The sequence below is a fragment of the Eptesicus fuscus genome, chromosome 10, assembly GCF_027574615.1.
Source record: "Eptesicus fuscus isolate TK198812 chromosome 10, DD_ASM_mEF_20220401, whole genome shotgun sequence".
Lineage (NCBI taxonomy): Eukaryota > Metazoa > Chordata > Mammalia > Chiroptera > Vespertilionidae > Eptesicus > Eptesicus fuscus.
In genome coordinates, this window is record NC_072482.1 from 62,679,499 (window position 1) to 62,700,159 (window position 20,661).

General features: G+C 39.2%; 1 protein-coding gene across 1 annotated transcript in view; it reads right to left on the reverse strand.

The window, feature by feature from the left end:
• Positions 1 to 20,661, reverse strand: part of LAMA4 (laminin subunit alpha 4) — a 145,608-nt gene that overhangs the window by 31,573 nt on the left and 93,374 nt on the right. Inside the window, exons 14-23 of the mRNA XM_008160047.3 lie at positions 18,640 to 18,788; positions 14,973 to 15,114; positions 14,024 to 14,120; positions 9,670 to 9,786; positions 7,922 to 8,101; positions 6,298 to 6,437; positions 3,050 to 3,223; positions 1,997 to 2,142; positions 1,399 to 1,561; positions 414 to 547 (exon numbers count right to left, since the gene is read on the reverse strand). Of these exons, the coding sequence (XP_008158269.2) occupies positions 414 to 547; positions 1,399 to 1,561; positions 1,997 to 2,142; positions 3,050 to 3,223; positions 6,298 to 6,437; positions 7,922 to 8,101; positions 9,670 to 9,786; positions 14,024 to 14,120; positions 14,973 to 15,114; positions 18,640 to 18,788 (1,442 nt within the window). The remainder of the gene's footprint in view (positions 1 to 413; positions 548 to 1,398; positions 1,562 to 1,996; positions 2,143 to 3,049; positions 3,224 to 6,297; positions 6,438 to 7,921; positions 8,102 to 9,669; positions 9,787 to 14,023; positions 14,121 to 14,972; positions 15,115 to 18,639; positions 18,789 to 20,661) is intronic.

The following is a 20,661-nucleotide window of genomic DNA, read 5'->3' on the forward strand; positions in this document are numbered from 1 at the left end:
TGAGGCCCTTTTAACCCATCTCATAACATCTTCCTTGGACCTTCCAGCACTTAAATGAAGTTGTGATGTCTGCCTGGGTGACGTACAGAGGCATTTGTTGGTAAGTTAAATGAATTGTTTTTAATGGATTTCTTCTCTAACCTTTGTGCTAAGACAACAGAAGTCTCTAGTGAAATCTCAGTCTCTGGAATCCGAAATCAAAGCTGCAAACAAGTTGTGTATCAGTTTTTATAATTGTGCATATTCATCTATGGCAGAGAAAACCTAAAAAGTGTTTTGCAGGCATGACTATTATCAGTTTCCAAACTGGTTTCCCCCAAGAAAAGACTGGGAACCTGAATATTGACCCACATGTGTCTCCCTGCTGCTCTTTCATGGCTAGCAAAGCCTTCGCACTCTTAACACTTTCTTACCTGGCACAGGGCACTGATTTGGAGGTATCCATATTATATATGTGCTTAAAGTTGTACAAGCTGATCACATCATTATTCAAAGTGGCCAATTCCAGGCAGCCAAGGAAGCCAGGCAGGTTTAAGCTGGCAGGAAGCTGTGCAACAGACAAAGCAAAGTTAATTGTCCCAGGATCACATTTCACCTGGGCCACACAGGACAGACAATGAAACAAACAGCAAGTCCAGGAGATCTGTCCATTGGTATAGATACCTTTCCAGCCCTGAGTTTCTGTCTACTCCATGCCAGATCATTTAGATCCATCATGATTTTTCTGTTGTACATATCTTAGCAGAGAGGGTGGGATTTATTGAGCATATACTATGTGCCTGTTACCCACTGGACAGTGAATTCATGACCCAAGTCAATCCTTACACCAGTCTGTGAAGTAATTATTTCTGTTCTCATAGAAAGAGGAAGTAATTCTGAGGCTCAATAATGTGCCTATAACTAGTAAATAACAGTTCTGGAAACGAATCCTAGATCAACTATCTTCTTGGTCCTTTCCTTTATTTGTCTTTCATCGTGTCTCACACTCCCCACTAGATCTCACCCTCCCTTTATATTTTATTTTATACTTATATTGGTTGAGATAACTAAATTTTTGAAACTATCATCTGTGAACCTGAAGGCTAGATACAAACTCAGAAAGTACAGATACTTCTACAGTAGGAGGGGATACTATTATTTACTTATTCATGTGTCAGAATGAAATGAATTGATAGTCCAGTGTTAGCTAAAGCTTGAATGCATCTGACACTATGAAAATGTGGGTAGCAGAGACCATATTTATAGATCCTGGTTCAGAAATCTACTACCCACTGAGCTAAGCTCTTTCTTAAAATATCAAGGTTTCTATCCCATCCCCAAATCATTGTAGGTCTTATATATTTTTGAAAACAATCACTGTAGATTCGCAATAAGCCAAAATATAACTGGAGAGCTTACCTTGAAGTTTGAAGGCACACCACCAACATAAAACACAGTATCCTCAGGGTCCAGATCCAACAAGGAGTCATCCCCTGCAAACTCCCCCTTTTTAATAAACTTCTCCTCTGCGGTACTACTGAGACTTGGGACTGTTAAAAACACCTTTCCATGTTTTCCTACCCTGTTGAGATAAAGAATTTTTACTCTTTATTAGCCTGATAATTTATAGAAAATACATATTTTTTAATGTCAAAATGTTAATGTTTTCTTGTCACAGAACTGGTGATCTGATTGTGTCACACTCATAAGCAGTTATATAATGTCAGCAATCAATGGGAAGGGGAAAAAAAAAAGACATTCCATCTCAGAATTAATTCATGGATAGACCAGATAAAAAAATCTAATAATCAGATTGCTTTTTAAAAATGATGACTATTTTTCTAACCTCTTGTTTTTCAATAAGGTATTTGGAAAGGAGTATAGGAATAATGGAAGAAAGAGGAGGAAGAATAGAGGAAAGAAAATGCTACTTAACAACTTCCGCAGGAAGACTGTGAGTGATGTGTGTGTGCCTTATACAATGTGCACACAGTCCTGTGTCATGCATTCACTTTACCTTTCAATCTTGACGATGCTGAAGTAAGCAGGCCATGAACTGACAGGCTTGGAGTCCAGGGGAATCTCTACATCCTTAGTTCCCAAATTATAGACATACACCAGGTTATCGTTTTTGATTGCAAGACCCATATACTCTTTTTTGGCCTGAAATGTCAATAAGTCACTTAAATAAAATACAAATGAGTGAATATCATCTTTTGTTTTCATTTCTTTGAAGGACAATAAGCAATTCCAATACTTGGCATGTCTGTCCTGATTTATAACCAAAGTTCCTGATAGATTACACAACATCTCTTCCTCTCCATCCTCCCTGGGGCTGCATCAGTCTGCTGTCCCCACCACTCCCCACATCCCAGCCTTGTCCAAGTGCATCTGGACAGGGAGGCAAGCACCTGCAGGCTTAAGGACATTTGATGGCTGCCGGGAGTGTGCTAGCCTTGTTTAGTTAAGCAGGGATATAATGCAGCCTGCCAATACCAATTGCTACACATCTTCAAACATAATAGGCCTCTTTATTCTGAAAGTCTTCGAAATGCTACATTCAGAGTCCTCAGAGATAGCAGTGTGAGGCTGATAGAAAGCAAGCCCAGGGGTATCCCACACAAAAGGAATCACTCGCCTTTAAATCACTATTTTAGTCTTGGCACTAAAATGCTCTATACTTTTCGAGATATCAGAATGGGAATTTTGTTGTTGGGATAGGGTAGCTTTGTTGTAAAGCAAAGGAAAAGCACCAATTTTTCCTCTTAATAGTGTTCTCTCCTTTTAAGAAGTACAAATTGGTAGTTACAAACTAGTCACAAGGGTGTAAAGTCAAGCATTGGGAACACTAGCATAGTCAATAATGTTGTGCTAACTGTGTATGGTGCCAGGTGGGTACTGGCAATGTTGGAGGAAACACTTTGTAAAGTATATGATTATCTAACCACTGTGCTGTACACCTGAAACTAATACAAAATAATATTGAATGCAAACTGTCATTGAAAAATAAGAAGAAAAAAAAAACACCCCGCAACAAATGAAAAATATAAATAAAACCTCATGCTCTTACGTTTTTGCTTCCGAGATATAGGATAAACTGATCTGCAACCCCAGCCAGTTCTGGCTGCTTCACAGGAGGTTTCACGTACAGGCTCAGGGACGTGAAGGTCCTTAAGTCATCTATCCTGGCTTTAGGGTGCACTTCGACTGCAGACTGCCCATCAAACATCATGGAGACTTGGATCTGGAGTTACAAAAATCATCCCATTAAAAGTACGCTGCAGAAATGGGCATGGTTCTCAGTGGGTCTCCCTCATTCCTGATGGGGTCTCTGAGCTCTCCTCTCCTCCATGCTTCATTTGCTTATGTCCTCACCTCCTCGAACAAAGGATTTAAGGCATATCCTACCTAATAATAGACAAATATGCAAATTGACCATACCTTCGCTATGCCCACGATTGGCCAGGAGGCGCGGGGGGGCGGGACTCGGGGTGGCCGGGGTAGCCGATTGGGCCAGTGGGACGCTGAGCTCGCGTCACCAGCGGCGGCTCGAGCTCAGCGTCTGCGCCATGGCTGTGCTGCGGCACAGAAGGGGCCTCTGGGGCAGCGAGCTCACGTCCCACCGCGGACCATCAAAAGCAGGGGAGCTGGGTGCCTGTCTGCTCAGGCACCAGGCCTTTCAGAAGCCTTCGCCGCGCCGGAGGCTTCTGAAAGGCCTGGTGCACCAGCAGACAGGCACCCAGCTCCCCTGTGATCGAAAGCGAAAGCGTGTAGGAGACCCTACACGTGCATGATTCAATCATGCACTGGGCCTCTAGTTGTAATATAATAGTTTAAGTTTAAAATATGGTGACGAAGTAAGTCTAAGAATGAGGATACATAGGAATTCCACAATGAACTACATACTTGATTGAGGTGAACTAAGCAGCTCGAAGGGATACTTAGTTATACAATTCACAAGGCCTATAAGATTAACAACAATGAATTCGTCAGGAGAAGTAAAACTAACACTGGGTACTAGGACAGTTAAGAATTTCTCCCCAGGGTCTTCAAAAGAGGAGCGTGGGGCGAGGCTGTAAGCAACACCCTTGACTGCATGTGGACAGTTGGGAGGGGCCTCGACCCAGCTTTGAAGTCTGAAACAGAGTCTTGAAACCTGGCTCTGCCGCTTACTAGCCATGTAACTCAAACAATCACTTAACCTTCAGTTTCCTCATCTGTAAAATGAGCACAATAAGTTTGCTGTGAGAATGAAATAAGACAATAACTATAAAATGCATTCCAGTGCCTGGCTCTATCATTACAATAATTCTAAGAATGAATTCATTAATATGTGTCTTATAATGATTCGCAGAAAGGCATCACAACAAAGCACAATTCAGTAAATGCATTTGTAAGATGTCCAGTATGACATGCTAAATGGATTTGAGATAATTTTCAAGTATTCAGAAGAAGATAGACTGTGTAGATCCATGCCATTTATGCAAATATTTCTGAATGATTGGATGTATTTACATCAATTAATTAATATTGATTTGGTAAATACTGATGGTGAGTGAGCTCAAGATTATATTACCAGGTGCCTACAGTACAGCTGTCCTATGTTGTCAGCTGGTTAAACATCAGTGCGTGTTAATAAACCATCAAACAGTGTGTGGGATTAACATAAAAACTGAGAGTCAGAGAAGGATGTTTTATCTACACAGAAAGATCTCACTTTGAGGAGCCACGTGGGTTCCGGAGTCATTGCCAAGACTCTCTTTAGAAAATGGTTTTAGGTTTGTAAGGCCCCCAAATTCTATTCTGTATGATTAAAACTACCAGAAACCACTCAAAGAAAACTTAGCTTTGGAAATGCCATTTCTTGATGATAAACCTTTTTTGAAATGTTCTCCATGGTATCTTAAAAAGGTAATTTGTGGTGTGAAATCAATTACCATATATCATTTAAAAGATGGGTATATTTAACAATCATTATCTCTCTCTACTACAAAATAATTGAATTCTAACTCTTTTTTTCCTGTAAGTAATTCAGGCCAATAGTCTGTTCAGGCCAATTCTCAATTGAGAAAATAACATAATATAATTTGGTTGTAAAAAATGTTGCTGGTCTATAAATCAATAAAGAACAAATTAAAAAGAATCTCAGAGGGAAGGTGGAGGAGGGTGGGTGGGTGGGAAGAGATCAACCAAAGAACTTATATGCATACTAGAGGCCCGATGCATGAAATTTGTGCATGGTAGGGTCCCTAGGCCTGGCTGGCAATCAGGGCCGATCTGCGGGGTGACTGGTGGGGCAATTGGGGGCCCCTGCTGGTACCCACCTTGGCTGGCCTGGTGCTGCCCGCTCACTGGCCTCGCGTTCCCCCCTCTCCCCAACCACTGCTGGGTCAGGGCCTGCGGGCTTCGGGCAGCTCCTGCATTGAGCATCCACCTCCTGGTGGTCAGTGCACATCATAGTGACTGGTTGTCCCACTGGTTGTTCCACAGTTCAGTCGATTTGCATATTAGGCTTTTATTATATAGGATATGAATAACCCATGGACACAGACAATAGGGTGGTGAGGTCTGGGGCAGGGGCAGGCTAGAAGAGGTCAGTGGGGGGGGATAAAGGGGACATAGGTAATACTTTCAACAATAAAGATTAAAAAAAAAAAAAGAAGGCTAAGAACAAGCCCTGTTCCACCACACTGCAAATGTTAATTGTTGTGTCAGGCTATATTCCTACCAACACTAGTGCTGGTTATACCAGTTGCAGTGTTGCTTCTGTATAAGCATCTCAGAATAGGGACTTTTTTGAGATTATTCAGTTTAGCTGGTATGTAATTCCTCAGTTAAGCCTGTGGAGGGGTCAGTAAAAGCTTTGTGTACAACACAATCCTCTGTGTTGTATCAGAAAATTCTCTGAAGGGATAGATCGGCAAGATTATTCCATATAGCAATTGCACTAAAACAACTGTTAAAATGAATAATAATAATAATAATAATAATAATAATAATTGTGTCTTTTATTGTGGTTGGCTTCACTTGATTTCTTTTGTTGTATAAACCATGTTGACTAGATTAAGTTTGTGGTCTTAAGTCGTGGCTATGCCTTAGAATCCCTGGGAAGCTTTAGGAAAACACAGGTGCTGAACCCTTTCTCTCGAGAGCCTGATCTATTGCTCTGAGCTTGGGACCAGGAAAGGGTTTAGTTTTCAAAGCTCTTCATGTGATTCTGATGAACAGAGGGAGCTGAGAACTGTGGACCCGGGAGCTGCTCTTCACGTTCTCATTGTCTCCCAGTGATCAGTAATGATGAGCCTTTTCATGGCTTACCTTGCTGGCAACACTTCTGGTCTGAGCAATGAGCTCTCGGACCCTCTGGATGCTGGCGGAAACGTTGCTTGCAGGCCGCTTCTGCTCAACTGTGCGAAGCTGATCCAGGAGCTGAGGGACAACCTCTGTCAGATTCCTTACTGCAGTTAATAAAAATTAATCACTTGCGTAAATATCTCATTATTGATTACACTTCAGGAATGAGGTGAAGAAACAAACATATGATTACTTCTGGTAGAACTATAAGAAATTATTTTTAATCCCGCAAAATGAATAGTTAAGCACAAGGCATAATTAATTTCTCTTTTGTGACATTTACAGCACATACTGATTTATAAATGTATGCAGAACAAGCTGACTTATAAAGCACATGTCTGAAGGGCAGGATCCACAATAAATATGCAGATGTTCTTTTCACCACACACCACACACAGGGTGTTCGCATTTCTCATATTACTGATATAACAGCTTTAAAAATTCAGGGCAAAAGCAGGTGGAGAGGTTGCTTCCCAGGACACTCATCCACAGGTCACACTGCTGCTGCAGCAGTCCCAGCAGATGCAGGAGACAAGGGAGCACTCAGAGAAGTGGTTGAGCATTGACCCATGCACCGAGAGGTCACTGGTTCGATTCCTGGTCAGGACTTGCCCAGGTTGTGGGCTCGGTTGTCATTGGGGGCCATATAGGAGGCAGCCGATAGATGTTTCTCTCTCATTGATATTTCTATATCTCTCTCCTTTCCTATCTCTCTAAAACTCAATAAAAACACTTTTAAGAAATATGAGTCTGGCCGAAACCGGTTTGGCTCGGTGGATAGAGCGTTGGCCTGCAGACTGAAAGGTCCCAGGTTCGATTCCGGTCAAGGACATGTACATTGGTTGCGGGCACATCCCCGGTAGGGGGTGTGCAGGAGGCAGCTGGTTGATATTTCTCTCTCATTGATGTTTCTAGCTCTCTATCCCTCTCCCTTCCTCTCTGTAAAAAATCAATAAAATAAAAAAAGAAAAAAAAGAAAAGAAATATGAGTCTGGAAAAAGAATTTCTCAAATAATATGTGGTTTTAACATCTATGTGTAACTAAATAAATGAGGTAGGCATCTAAATATTTCCTTTTCATTGCTATAAATCTGTGTTCAAGTTAGCCAACAAACTGTCTTCTTGGTGAGAAGCTTCAGCTATATTTGGCCATATTCAGTACTTGTTGGTAATAGCCTGATTTTGGGGGATAAGGATAAAGTAATGCTCTTTAGTAAAATCAATGCTGTTTAGTAAATGTTTTTCCTAAAAGCAAGATCGTGAAGATTATTTACTCCAACATGTGATTGACCTTCTTCCTGAAAGAATCAGGCTTACATTGATAAAAACAAATGCTACCATATTTTACATAGAAAATAGTCATGACTCCTAACCAATCTATTTAGTGTTTATGTGAAATATATAGATTTCATATGTACACACACATGTTGATAGACGAACTAAGCAAAAGTTTTGCTCCTTTTGTAAGCTAACTTCTACAGTATTCCAATCTGAAACCCAAAGGAAGAAAACTGCTTCTTAAAATATGTGCAGAGGTCAATGGCCAGCTCCTCCACTGGATGCACATGGAGACATTCCTAAGGGATACCTGCATCTCTGGCAGAGTCCACTGCGGTGTTGTAAGCGAAAGAGTCAAACTTTTGGAGGTTCTGTGACCAGTTGGTGAGGTGGTCGGCCATCGGGGCGGTGGCCTGCTGCACTCCCATCGTCGTCCTGTTGGCCTCCTCGGTGGCCAGCTTGGACTGACCCAGGCGCTGCTGAGCGTCACCTTCACACAGAGCACAAGGACACTCACTTTGCAGAGAAGCAGGGCACTTGTTGGGAACATTAACATCCATTTATTCACTGGGTGACACAGACCTTATTAAATGGTGAGCTTTTAAGCCAAACGAAGATATTTAAACATATGTTAATTATGATGTAAGTTAGGCGCACCAGACTACTGTAAGCAGTATTAGTATTACTAAGTGAGCTTGAAAGACTCTAAAGTCTCATTAAAATCATGTAGTGCATTGAAAACACTTTCTAGTGAGAGGTCAGTGAAAAAGTAATTAGTATTTGTTCAGGTTAGAGACCTGGTGAGAAAGTCACAGAAAATTCATATGAGAGATAACTCATAACATGTTTGTGTCTTAAATTGATTGTAAATATCACTTTCTTCTATGTGGAACAATTTTTGCCATAAAAATGATGCTCTAATACAGAAGTAAATTGATAAGAGAAGGTATTTTTGAATAAGAAAAGCAAGTTTAAAATATATAGTGAAATTCAACTTCATTAAAAACCTACATATTTAAAGTAATATGTTTACAACAAAATGCTCTTTTTCCTAGGTATGAGATTATAAAATATTTTTCTTCCCTTATTCTTTCTTCTCATCTCTATTTTCTAATTTTCCTAAAATGCTCATGTATTATTTCTGTAACAAAAACAATGAAAAATCACTCAGGACAGGTTGTAGCTTCAGTTTTTTAAAAGCGGAGAAACGTTTAATTCAACTGTATATGCTCTGAACGCTGGTGGAAGCAGCGTTGAACCCCGGGTTTGCTTCTTTGGGAACTGTGCCTTTTGGAGCAAGTTCCGTAACCTTGACAAGCCTTGGGTTCACAGCAGCCAAAAGGTTAGTTAGGGTGATACCTTCCCAAGTGAAATAATGTGGGTGACACAGCCTAGAGCCTAGCATGTGAGAGCCCTGATGGTGCTGACCACAGGGAGGGGCTGCCCGGGGATGACACCCTCCGGCAGGGCTGGGGTGAGCTAGCGCCCTGCAGCTGGATTTGTTCCTGTGGTAGGGCATCCACACCGTGAGGTCCTGTTTAGCTCTCACTGCTGGGAAGGCACATCTGCTTCCAATCACGTCTTTCTAAAACACCACTGTAGTCTCAGATTAGGCAAGATGAGCGCTCTTGTTTCTCTCTTTCGCTCACTGGCCTCCCTGCTTCACTATAAAAATGATGTGGCGTGTAACAGAGGGCAGCTGTGTGCAGTTGGGGCCAGAGAAACCCAATAACCATATTTGGATGTTCATAACAAAGTAGGTTACCGAACAGTGCGTAAAAGCAGTATGATTCGATGAACACACACACACACACACACACACACACACACACACACTTGGAGGAAAATTCTCTCAAATTTAATGGTCACCCTTAGGTGGTGTAGTTTTCTAGCATTTTCTTTTTGTGTGTGTGTAATGAACATAGTTTCTTTTGTCATCAGAAAACAATATTTATTTATAAAAAGATTGAGAAGCAAAGAATCACCTCCTTCTTCCTCAAAGGTTTATCTAATACCAGTGAACAAACAGATGAGGCTTAAGTTCTGTCCGATCCTTACCTCTTTCTGTGGCTTGTAGTTGCTTAACGGCATCATTTAATCTGCTTTTAAGGGCACTCTTTCTTGCTATGGCTCCCCCCACACGCCTGCTGGTGTCAGCCACAGCCTCATCATTGCCTGTGGAGAAGAAGCCGAAGAAAGTACCAGTGGGGCCAGAATGCCAGGAGAAAAAACTCCATTTCAACAAGAGAAATTCTGATTGTACCATGGAGTCACCTGCAGCATTGTGAATATGACATGACCATAGAACACCAGCTCTGGAAAGTGGCATTTTGATTAAGAGGTACAGGTTTGCAGAAAACCTGTAAGCTGCGTGAGAGTGATTTATGGTGATGGCTGGTTATGTAAGAGTAATTATTTTTTTCTGAATTGTTTTAATAAAATTTTAATTGATACACAACATGCATCTTGAAAAGGGCACACATTATAAATGCACATCTTGATGAATTTTCGTAAACCAAACATAAAATATAACCAGAGTCCAGGTCAAGAAAACAGAATATTATTTTAGCACCCTTACAATTTCCTGGGAATTCTGAGGTTACCCAAAGATGACCACTATTCTGATTTTCTCTCTCTCTGTTTCTAAATTTTATTAAAAGGAAATAATACAGTACTATAATTTAAAACTATTTTTTGTATCTCTGTTTTAATTTCTGTAGAGTTGTAAGTCTTGATACCTGCAGTTTGTCTTCCATCTTTGTTTTTATTCTTCAAAATTGTGCTGGCTATTCTTGTCTCCCTGTCCCATTTCTATATAAATTCTAGAATTATTCTGCATTCAGCGTCGGTATTGAATCTATAGAAAAATCTTGCAGAATTAACATTTTTACAAATTAGAATCTTCCTCTTAATTTACACAATTTCAATTCTTCTTCTTTAGATCTAAATTCTCACTTGATCTCCATTTAGACATTCTTTAATTTCTTTCAGGAGCATATTGTAGTTTTACATGTAGAGATCTTAGCATTTTTCATCAGATTTATTGCTGGGTATTGTATTGCAAATGGTGTTATTTTTAAAAGTTAATTTCTCTTTGGTATACACAGAACTAAATTGGATTTTATTCATTGAATTAGTAATATGGGGCTTCTTTGTCTTGCTTTCAATGTTGGTGGGGAAGCTTTCAATATTTCAGTTTTAATTTGCTGAATGTTATTTTATTATTCTTTATTGAATTATGGAAGCTTAAGTCTATGCCTAGTTTGCTATTAGTTTAAAAAAATATGAATGGGTATTGAATTTTGTTAAATAATTTTCCTGCATGTAGTGAGATGATCATAGAAATCTCCTACATTCTGTAAGTGTTGTAAGTTATTATTGATGTTTCAAATGTTAAACTATCCTTGAAATCAGGAATAAACTTAACTTGGTCTTGTTATGAGAGAATTTGGCTATTTGGCTTATAAGTTTTCCTTTTTGATAATGTCCTTGTCAGATTTTGGTATTTTGTTTGCTTCATAGAGGAAGTTAGAGAATATTTCCTCTTCTTCTATATTCTAGAAGAATTTATATATGAGTGGTGTCATTTTTTTTCTTTAAAAGTTTGGAAGAACCCATTGATTCCTTGAGATTTTTTGTGGGGTGGGTTTAATTACTGATTAAATTTATTATACAGTCTGTCAGAGTTTCTATTTGTTCTTGTTTCAGTTTTAATAGTCTTTTTTCTACAAAACTATTATTGAAAGTGTGCTTGTAGCATAGTCCTAAACTGTGTTATCTGGGACCAAATCCAGAAAAGTCAGGATATAATAACTTGTCATCTGAACTGAAGAATCACCTTCCCCAAAATGTGTTCATACTTTGCTTACTTTACAAACCATCAAGGAAATAATGCTTCTTGATAAACAGAAAAATACCGTTTTCACTTCCCATTATACACTTCTCTTTATTTCTAATGGGCTTGTAAATATATACTCTCTCATGGTGCACTTAGTCCCTTTTATTGTATAGTCTGGTATGCTTGGTTTATTGTTCAGTTATCTTTTTCCTCACATGTGTATAATGGGTACACGATGGGTGGTGCTTCGTTGACTCTGTCACCAAGTACAATGCAACCAAAGTACAAGCATTTCTTTCTTATTTACTCTGGGTAGGGCCCAAGAATTTCCCAGAATTCAAGGAGGGACTTAAACATTTTGTAGTTGTATTCAACTCTCTCTCTCTTTTAACTTCACCTTTTGAATATTGTGGTATAAAAAATCTTTTTTTTATCTCTTTCTTTCGGGTCCTTTGACTGCAAAAAACACTAGCTGATATACTGAGAAATAATATCTTTAGTTCTGCATTTGGAACTCGATAAAAATAGGAGGAAGAAAATCTATTTTGGGCTGGATGTTTATAAGAAGAAATGTTTCATGAAGAGTATGTCCTATTTGGAACTTGCTATCTTACATAAACATTTTTTATTTTACAAATGAATTCAATAGAAGATTTCTTTAAATAGCTGCTTCCTGAGTTTATTAACTATTTGACAATGAAGAAAAGGAAGAAAATGATTGATCATTGAAAGTCATTTGGATATAAATTAACAGTAATCTGAAATTACAATGTAACTCAGTAGATGAATATGGTTCAACTTGGAAATTTAAATGTATATCACAAACATGTGTATTGTTGAAAGGGAGGCAGGTTCTTAACCACACAGTCCTAACTTTCCTTCAGTGTCCCTTTTACAAATAAATAAATGAAGGGATTTAACCAGCAAGATCATGAAATAGGTGGCAAAATCTACAATACATTCAAAGAGACCAATGCAGAGAGACTTATCTGTATATAAAACATTGAATTTTGAAGAGATAGCATTTCTAAAATAGGAAAACTGCTTTCATGAGGTTCAGTAACTCAATAATGACAGGATTGAGACAATACTTTGCAAATTATCAAGGAAAATAAAATATTTAAGTTATTGAAGATGGAGATTGGCATATTCTGGTCTTCACATCACATGAAACACAATCAATACATTGATTTGGCAACATTTACTTAAAATATTTTACTATTCATTGAATTCTTTAGTTATTAATGTAACTCTTTTCTAAAGAGTATGGTCAAGATTGGCATAAAAGAATAGTTGTTTTGTGGTAATTAAATAGTTAAATATTCTGCATATGAAAAACAAATGCACTTATTTTCCATGTACTTCTTTGTTAAAAAAAAAAAAAAGCACAGTAGTACTCGAGATTAATTGCTTTGATAAAATTACATGAAGTGTTCAGTTTCAAGCTTAGCCTTTTGTTTTTAGGTGGTAACTAGAAGTTAGCTAGATAATGAATTTCCAATCTCATTAGTCAATGCTCGACTATCCTTAGAAATGAGTTCATTACGTCCGTGATGAATAATGTTCAGCGAAATTCTTATTCAATTCAATAGTTTTTAAGATTCAGAATTGATTAAAACTATTCACTTTAATTTTTTCCTCCCTCTCCCACTCTTGGGAGGTATTGCTTCAGCAGATGCAAACACCAGCTTTTGAAATGCTTCTTTCCTTACGGCCATTAGGCTTGTCCTAAATACAGTAACTGAAAAACACAAACTACAAGAAAGCAGAAATAACCAAACGGCTTTGTGGTACCCTAGCCTCCTGACCCTCACAGTGATGACCTAAATGGGTCATCATGGGTAAAATTTTAAGGAAACTTGTGAATTGTCCAATAAAGAATAAATGATGTTCAATATAGTTTTAGTGTTAAGTGTGTTTTATGGCATAATCTCTATAAAATTGGTATTTATGATAAGTTTGTATTAATTAGTCCATTTGATTAGCAAGAATTCCCACCACATATTTTACTATATAAAAGGTGTGTGTGTGTGTGTGTGTGTGTGTGTGTGTGTGTGTGTGTGTGTCTGTTTTGCTTTTTTGTTAATCCTCACCCACGGATATTTTTCCCATTGATTTTTTACAGAGAGTAAAAGGGAGAGGGGAAGGAGAGAGAGAGAGAGAGAGAGAGAGAGAGAGAGAGAGAGAGAGAGAAAGAAGAAACACTGATGTGAGAGACACATCTACCATTTGTCTCCCACATGCTCCCTGGCTGGGGCCAGCAATGGAACCTGAGACTCTGGTAGTTTTCAGTGCACAGGCCGATGCTCTAACCACTGACCCACGGCGGCTAGGGCAAAAGGTGTGTGTGTTTGTGTGTGTGTTTTAACCCACAATTTATTTCAAAATATCTAATCTTTGCTTTGTTACACCTTGACTCTGAGCAGGAACTATTAATGTATTATTCAGTTGAAATATCACTTATCCTTTAATCCTAGAATTTTAAAATCTGTCTACCTGCAGAAATATTATATGAAAGGAGGGAAGCAGCTACTAGTATAAACCCGAAGGAGGTGGGAAAGTGAAGATACTTACTGGGATCTGCCCTTGTTTGCAATTGTCTGGCTTGATTGAGGAGGTTCTCGCTTTCATCTTTATGGTAAATGATTTGAGTGTCAATCCCACTCACAGCCTACAAAGGAGTTGAGTGGAGAAAGTAAGAATGACGGTAGAAGAGCTATTTGTGATTTAAATGATGCAGTTTATCTGCTAAACACCAAGCAAAATTCATGCAGCTTCATTTTCATAGGTCATCTTTCAAGGTCAATGGTGAACATGAGACAACAATGTCCTTGCATTTTCAAGATAAACGATTTTTGAGGAAAATTCAGTAAACTAAGAATAGCGCCTGGCCAAGGCCCCATCGAAGTGCTTGCTGTGTAGAAACCATCAACAAATAATTTTTGAGTTGAAAAAAAATCAAAAGATGAAAGAGATTAAAAAGTAAAAATTAACAGGTATAAAAATAGTCATGGAGATGTAAAAAAGCAAAGGGAATATAGTTAATAATATTGTAATAACCATGTATGGGGCCAGGTGGGTACTAGATTTATAGGGTTGATCACTTCATACGGTACGTATGTATAAATGTCTAATCACTAAGTTGTACACCAAAACTAATATAATATTGTATGTCAACTGCAATTGAGAAATAAATTGGGGGAAAAAAGAAAAAAATATGAATTTCTGCATAAAGCATATTCTTTCTCACCAGGAACTAATCTTAAATATGTTTTATTCAGGAACTGTGGCCTCAAGCAACTGTCAAAAAAACTGGCATTTGCTGTCTGGAGTAGGGCACATCTTGAAGAAATTGCGCCATTGAAACATTCATAACATAAATAAAATGGTATTTTCTTAGTTCTGCTCTTTCTGCCATTTGTATTACATTTTGGAAGATCAAGAGATGACTTCAGAAAACAGAAAAGTCATATCTGGGAAAAGGCAACATATCAGTGAACTTTTAAAATAAGAGGATACTCACATCGTAAATTTGGTCAGTGATGTTCAAAGCCAATTCTGCCGTATCGTTGGCTTCACTAACGTAATTGGCAATGTTTTCATAGACATTGGAGGCGTCCAACGCCTTCTGCACCAGCCCATTTGCATCCGAACTGTGTAAATTCCTGCCCATGAACAAACTTGCCATTATTTTTCCGTCTCACCGCTTTGGGGAACAGGGCCACGTGTAGGGCTTGATGGGAATGCTTCCAGGACCACAGGCACTTCCTGTTATTCAGGGTCACCTGGCTTGACAAGGTTTCCCTAAGCTCATTTCCTAGAGGCTCATCTCCTTTGCATTCCTCTGCCTTTGGTGACCACAAAACCATCTTATTGTGGCTCCGTGGCAGCTGCCTGCCTGGCAGCAGCCACAGGAAAAGGAAATGATGAGTTAAAAACAGCCCTCTACACCTCTTCAAGCAGGAGTTTATGCTTGGCGGTCAGGCAGAGGAATGAACCCAGTCATTGCCATCTACTCCTGACCCAGGTCAACACCGCTATTCCCTTTCCATAAAAGAAACCAAGGCGCTCAGAGAGGTGCACAGCCTCAGCATGGTGTTAGCCATTAGCTGGGTTCACTATTCATTCAACCTTACTTTCCTTTTTTTTCTTGCATGGCCCTATTTCCCTTACATAACAGACCACATTTTTCCTTAAGAAGGGGAATAACATGCATGGAATATCTATGGACAGATACTGGGCTAGTCCCGTTCTATATATTATGTTTTTAATACTTAGCACATCCATGACCTAGATATTGTTATTCCCTTTTCATAGAAGCACGTGAGGCTCTGAGAGAGGGTTTGTCTCACTCCTGAGGCCTGGCTGCCTCCCTTAAGCACACATCTCCATTCATACCCCCCCCTCCCCTGCCCTATATACCGTGTTCTCTGCCTTTGCCCCTTTCTGGCCTCTGTAAGGTTCATCTAACATTTATTGAGTACCCATCATGCACTGAACAATCACATAGGTGCTGATAACAGCATATGCCTCAGAGGATTGATGTGAGGTCCACAGGGACAAAATATGTGAAATGATTGGCACCATGCCTGGCGCCCAGTAAACATCAGGATTTATTTTTATACCTAAGGTATTTCCTGAATTGGAATTCCAAACTAGTCAATAATTCACTTTATTGACATGTACTTCTTCCTCTAGAACATAAATGCCACCCTCTTTCTGCAGCTTATGCTCAGTCATTTGTCTCAATTTTAAATCCACCAGTTCCACCTTTTTCCTCTCAATTCCAAACACTGGTGAGTAGTACCCCTTAATTCATCAGTAACTTCCAGAAGATTCTCTGTGACCCAGTATATGAGATTGCAGATCTCATGTGGCTCATCTCTTCAAATGCCCTGACCTGTTGAGCCCAGTCAAATTGTTTCTCAGCCTTCTGCATGCCGTGTCAGGTCTTGCATGCTCCCTAAGCCCAGAGTGACTTCCTCTGCATTTCTTTGGCTAGATCCTTCTCTTTTGTTCCAGTCATTTCCCTGGCTCCTCCGCACCAGGGCTGACTCAGTAGGGAGGACAATGATAACATTCGTTTTTGTATTAAGGCAGCCATGCCACATAATTTTTAACCTTTTATGGAGGAAGGGGCCCACAGAGGCAAAAGAACCCAGGGCCCATGAAAGTCGTAATGCAGCCCTGCTCCACAGAGGTAATTCTGATCTCGCCATTTCTTCCTCCCCAGAACCCCTTGTTCTTAGAAATCGCTCAAAAAGTAAAACCCGAGGAAGTTCTTTTTTTTTTAAAGGATAAAATGAATATAATTTTGTAAATATTTATTAATATTTTAAAATGTTGCTGGCTGGAGTGGTAAGAAGATGTACCCAAGAGCTTGAAAACAAAGCCTTTGTTACTTGTTTTCATTACAAGGCACAAAACAGGTGCTACATCAATATAGAAAATAAAATGTGTTTTTGAAATGGGAGCTTCTTAATGAATTATGTGTATCTCTTTTTTGAGGCACAACATGCAAATCATTGGGTACCCAGATAGATGTTGAGGTATATTCACATTTTGAAGGAAATGTGTCTATAAATTTGGATGGTTCCCTGCATATATTTAATCAGAAATATCCTGAACACAAAAGGGCTTCAGGGTGATGGATGTTCCCCATCATGCTTCATGCAAAGCATGTGATAACTTAGAATCGCGCTGGGACACTGCTTGCCGCAGAGCAGCACTTAGGGCAGGTGTGTGCTGGGTTCCCAGTCAGGAGGATGGCCACTACAATGAGCAAAGAATCTGAAGAGTGCACAGGGATGGGTCTCAAAATAACATTCCACCAAGGCAGCACATTATCCAAAGCAGTCTTTTAGCCAAGTTCCATTTTATTGGCTTTATCAAAAGCACATTTCCTGGGAGCATGACACAGAGCTGGCTATAACACACCAAGGCTTGACAAGACCTGTCTCCCTCCCCCACCACACACACCCACTTTCTCCCCCATTTCTCTCTCTCTTCCTCTCTCTCAATTCACAGTAGATTTGTAAAGGTATTTGAAATTTTTGGCAATCAGGAATAAAAAGGTGATTTAAGTTTTGAACAGGTTACTATTGATTCTTATGTTGTTCATGACCTTGACTGATTCTTATTTCTAATGGCCGGATTTGCAGTCCTTTCTCTGTAATTATCTCATTATTTATCTATTATTTCAAGGCCATGAATTCAATTCCAATCTTTCAGTACATTTCAATGAACATGAATTGAGTGCCCAAAGGGTGCAATACTCTCTCCTAAATGCTACAAGAAAAAAAATGTCCATTGATTTTTCTCTTAACAGGTGTTGAAATCAAATAGATCCTGTTGGGCAGTGTATAAAGTATTGAGAGTATTTACCAGAAGTCAGTTGTATTACCAACTTCCAACCAGCTTTACTGAAGAAACTGGCGTATGGAAAGCTAATACTGCCAATGAAGTAAATAGGCAATTATGGTAGATTTAGACCTTGTAAAGGGATCTGATTTATTTCATATTTTGCAAATTATGCCTCTAAGCAAAATGCATTAATAACCCTAGCCGGTTTGGCTCAGTGGATAGAGTGTTGGCCTGCGGACTGAAGGGTCCAGGGCTCGATTCTGGTCAAGGGAACATGCCTAGGTTTTTTTTTTTAAGGATAAAATGAATATAATTTTATAAATATTTATTAATATTTTAAAATGTTGCTGGCTGGAGTGGTAAGAAGATGTACCCAAGAGCTTGAAACAAAGCCTATTCATAATTCATCAAGAAGCTCCCATTTCAAAAACACATTCGATCCCCAGTAGGGAGTGTGCAGGAGGCAGCCAATCAATGATTCTTTCTCATCATTGATGTTTCTCTCTCTCCCTCTCCCTTCCTCTCTGATACCAATAAAAACATATTTTAAAATCCATTAATAATTATGAAACAGAAATCCCCTCACTCCAAACACAGGTCTGTGATGTGACAGATTTTTTTTTAATTGAAAAACTGTCTTCCCGAAGTGATTACAATAAACAGTGATTGGTTCTCAGACTGCCCATCAATAAACAAATAAAAAAGCAAACCCAACCCTCAAACCAACCTGCTAACACTGAATCCCAGTAACACTGGCATATAGAATTGAATAAAAATAAGCTAATCAGCCCATGTAGATATTTGCATTTCTCAAACCAGGATATTACCTGCTTAGTTCATCGGCCTCTTGTTGAAGATTGTGTGCATGGTCAACAGCTTCTTGGACTAAACTATAACTGAGGTTACTTAGGTTGGATAGCTTTCCCTGTAGTTCATTTTTGGCTCCATCTATTTCAGCATAAATCCCTGATGCATTCTAAAGGAAATATTTTAAAAAAATGAGTTGAATTTAGAAAAACTTAAAACATTTTCCCCAGGGAGTATCAAAAGATAATCTCTATTCTTCATCATTATGAAGTTCAATAAATTCCAGGCCAGGTCTACATGATAAATATAAATCAATATCTATCTGTTTCTCTTGCATAGTCAACTCCTTCGTCTCTACTGATTGCTTCCCTAGCACTCAGACATGCTCTGTCATCTCTGATCTGAAAGCAAACAAAACTAAACTAACCGAAGCTAGCTTCTGTGAGGCTGCTCTCTGCTGGTTGGTCTCCTATTTCTCTGGCCAGGAAAGAAACCTTAAAAGCTGGTGTTCCTCAGAGTTTGACTCAACCCCTTTCTTCCAGAGAACTCTAACTCCTCTCTGTGAGCCCAGTCTTTTTGTCTTCCAACTCATTCTCTGCCATCCTGAAGGAATGCTGATCTTTCTGTTAACCAAATCTGATTATGTTATTTCCCTTCTCAAAATCAGCCATTGTTTTGCAGGTGCAAATCCAATTCCTTAACATGTCTTCATCAATGGACTCCTCCTCTCACCGAATTTCATTTCTCACCACTCCTCACCCTACTACACCTAGGGTCCACACTTGAGAAACTATTGTTGTTTCAATGCTCCATAATTTTCCTGACCCCTGTGTCCTTGTGCATACTATTTTAGCTGTCTGGGGGATACGGTTCCCTTCTTTTCTGTCTCATCCACCTGGAAAAATTCTATTCATCCTTCCAAATTCAGCTCAAATGATCACTTCCCTGATGAAGCCATCCCTGACTTCTGCAGGGTGAGTTCAGTATGGCCACATATTTTTTAAACCACGTAGTTCATTACTGTAATCTTTTCACTTGAATATTACACTCACCAGCTTACACAATCCTGGGAGACAGAAACTATGTTTATTTTTGTATTCCCAGAGTGTAGTACACTTCCTGGCACATAGGGTTTATTTTTATGAAGACAGTATTAAATGTCTAGCCATTTGGTTGCTCATATGGGGAACAATATATTGAAGAAAATATTTTTTAATTGTGTAAGCAGAAAAAATGCCATGGACATTCCACCTTTACTCATTAATTCATTCAATAAACATTCATTGTGTGCCTACTATGTGTCAGGCACTCTTTTAGGAGATAGAATAGATATCTGTGGACACATTCTCTGCTCTCAAGGAATTTACAATCTGGTGGGAAGATACAGATGATTAAAAAAAGGGATCAAATAACTGATCAAGTTAATTTCAGGGAGTAAAAGTACTTTGAATAAAATACAACAGGTCAGATGGGTTGGAGAGTGATTGAAAGTAAGAGGCCCACTTAGACTGAATGGTCATAAGGACACTAGCCATTTGAAAACTTCAGGACAGCAGGTGAAAAGGTCCTGAGGTAGGGAAAAATATGGTAGTGTGTAAGAAAATGAGAGAGGAGTTAGAGTGTAACAGTCTGGAGTGTTGTGAGGGAAGGACATTGTGGGGCATGAGGTGAGAGGGTGGGTCAGCACCAGGTCACTTAGGGTCTCATGGGCCATGGTAAAATAAGCTTGTTTCTTACTTTAAGTGTCACAGGAGGTTTTATGTGAGAGAAATAATGGGATCTGATTATGTTTTTAAAGGATTGTTCTGCAACTGCATAGAGAATAAATCTTGAGGGTCAAGAGTAGAGCCAAATGGATCAGTAGGAGGCTCTGTGGCAGATCACACTGGAGATGAGGAGACTTAGACTAAGGAGGAGTAGCAGAGAAGAGAGCAAGCATTCAATCTGGAGACAGGGCCAACAGGTCTTGCTGAAACGTGAGTGAGAAGAAAGGAGACATCAAGAATGAGTCCAGAATTTTGGTCTGAGCTATTGGGTTGTGC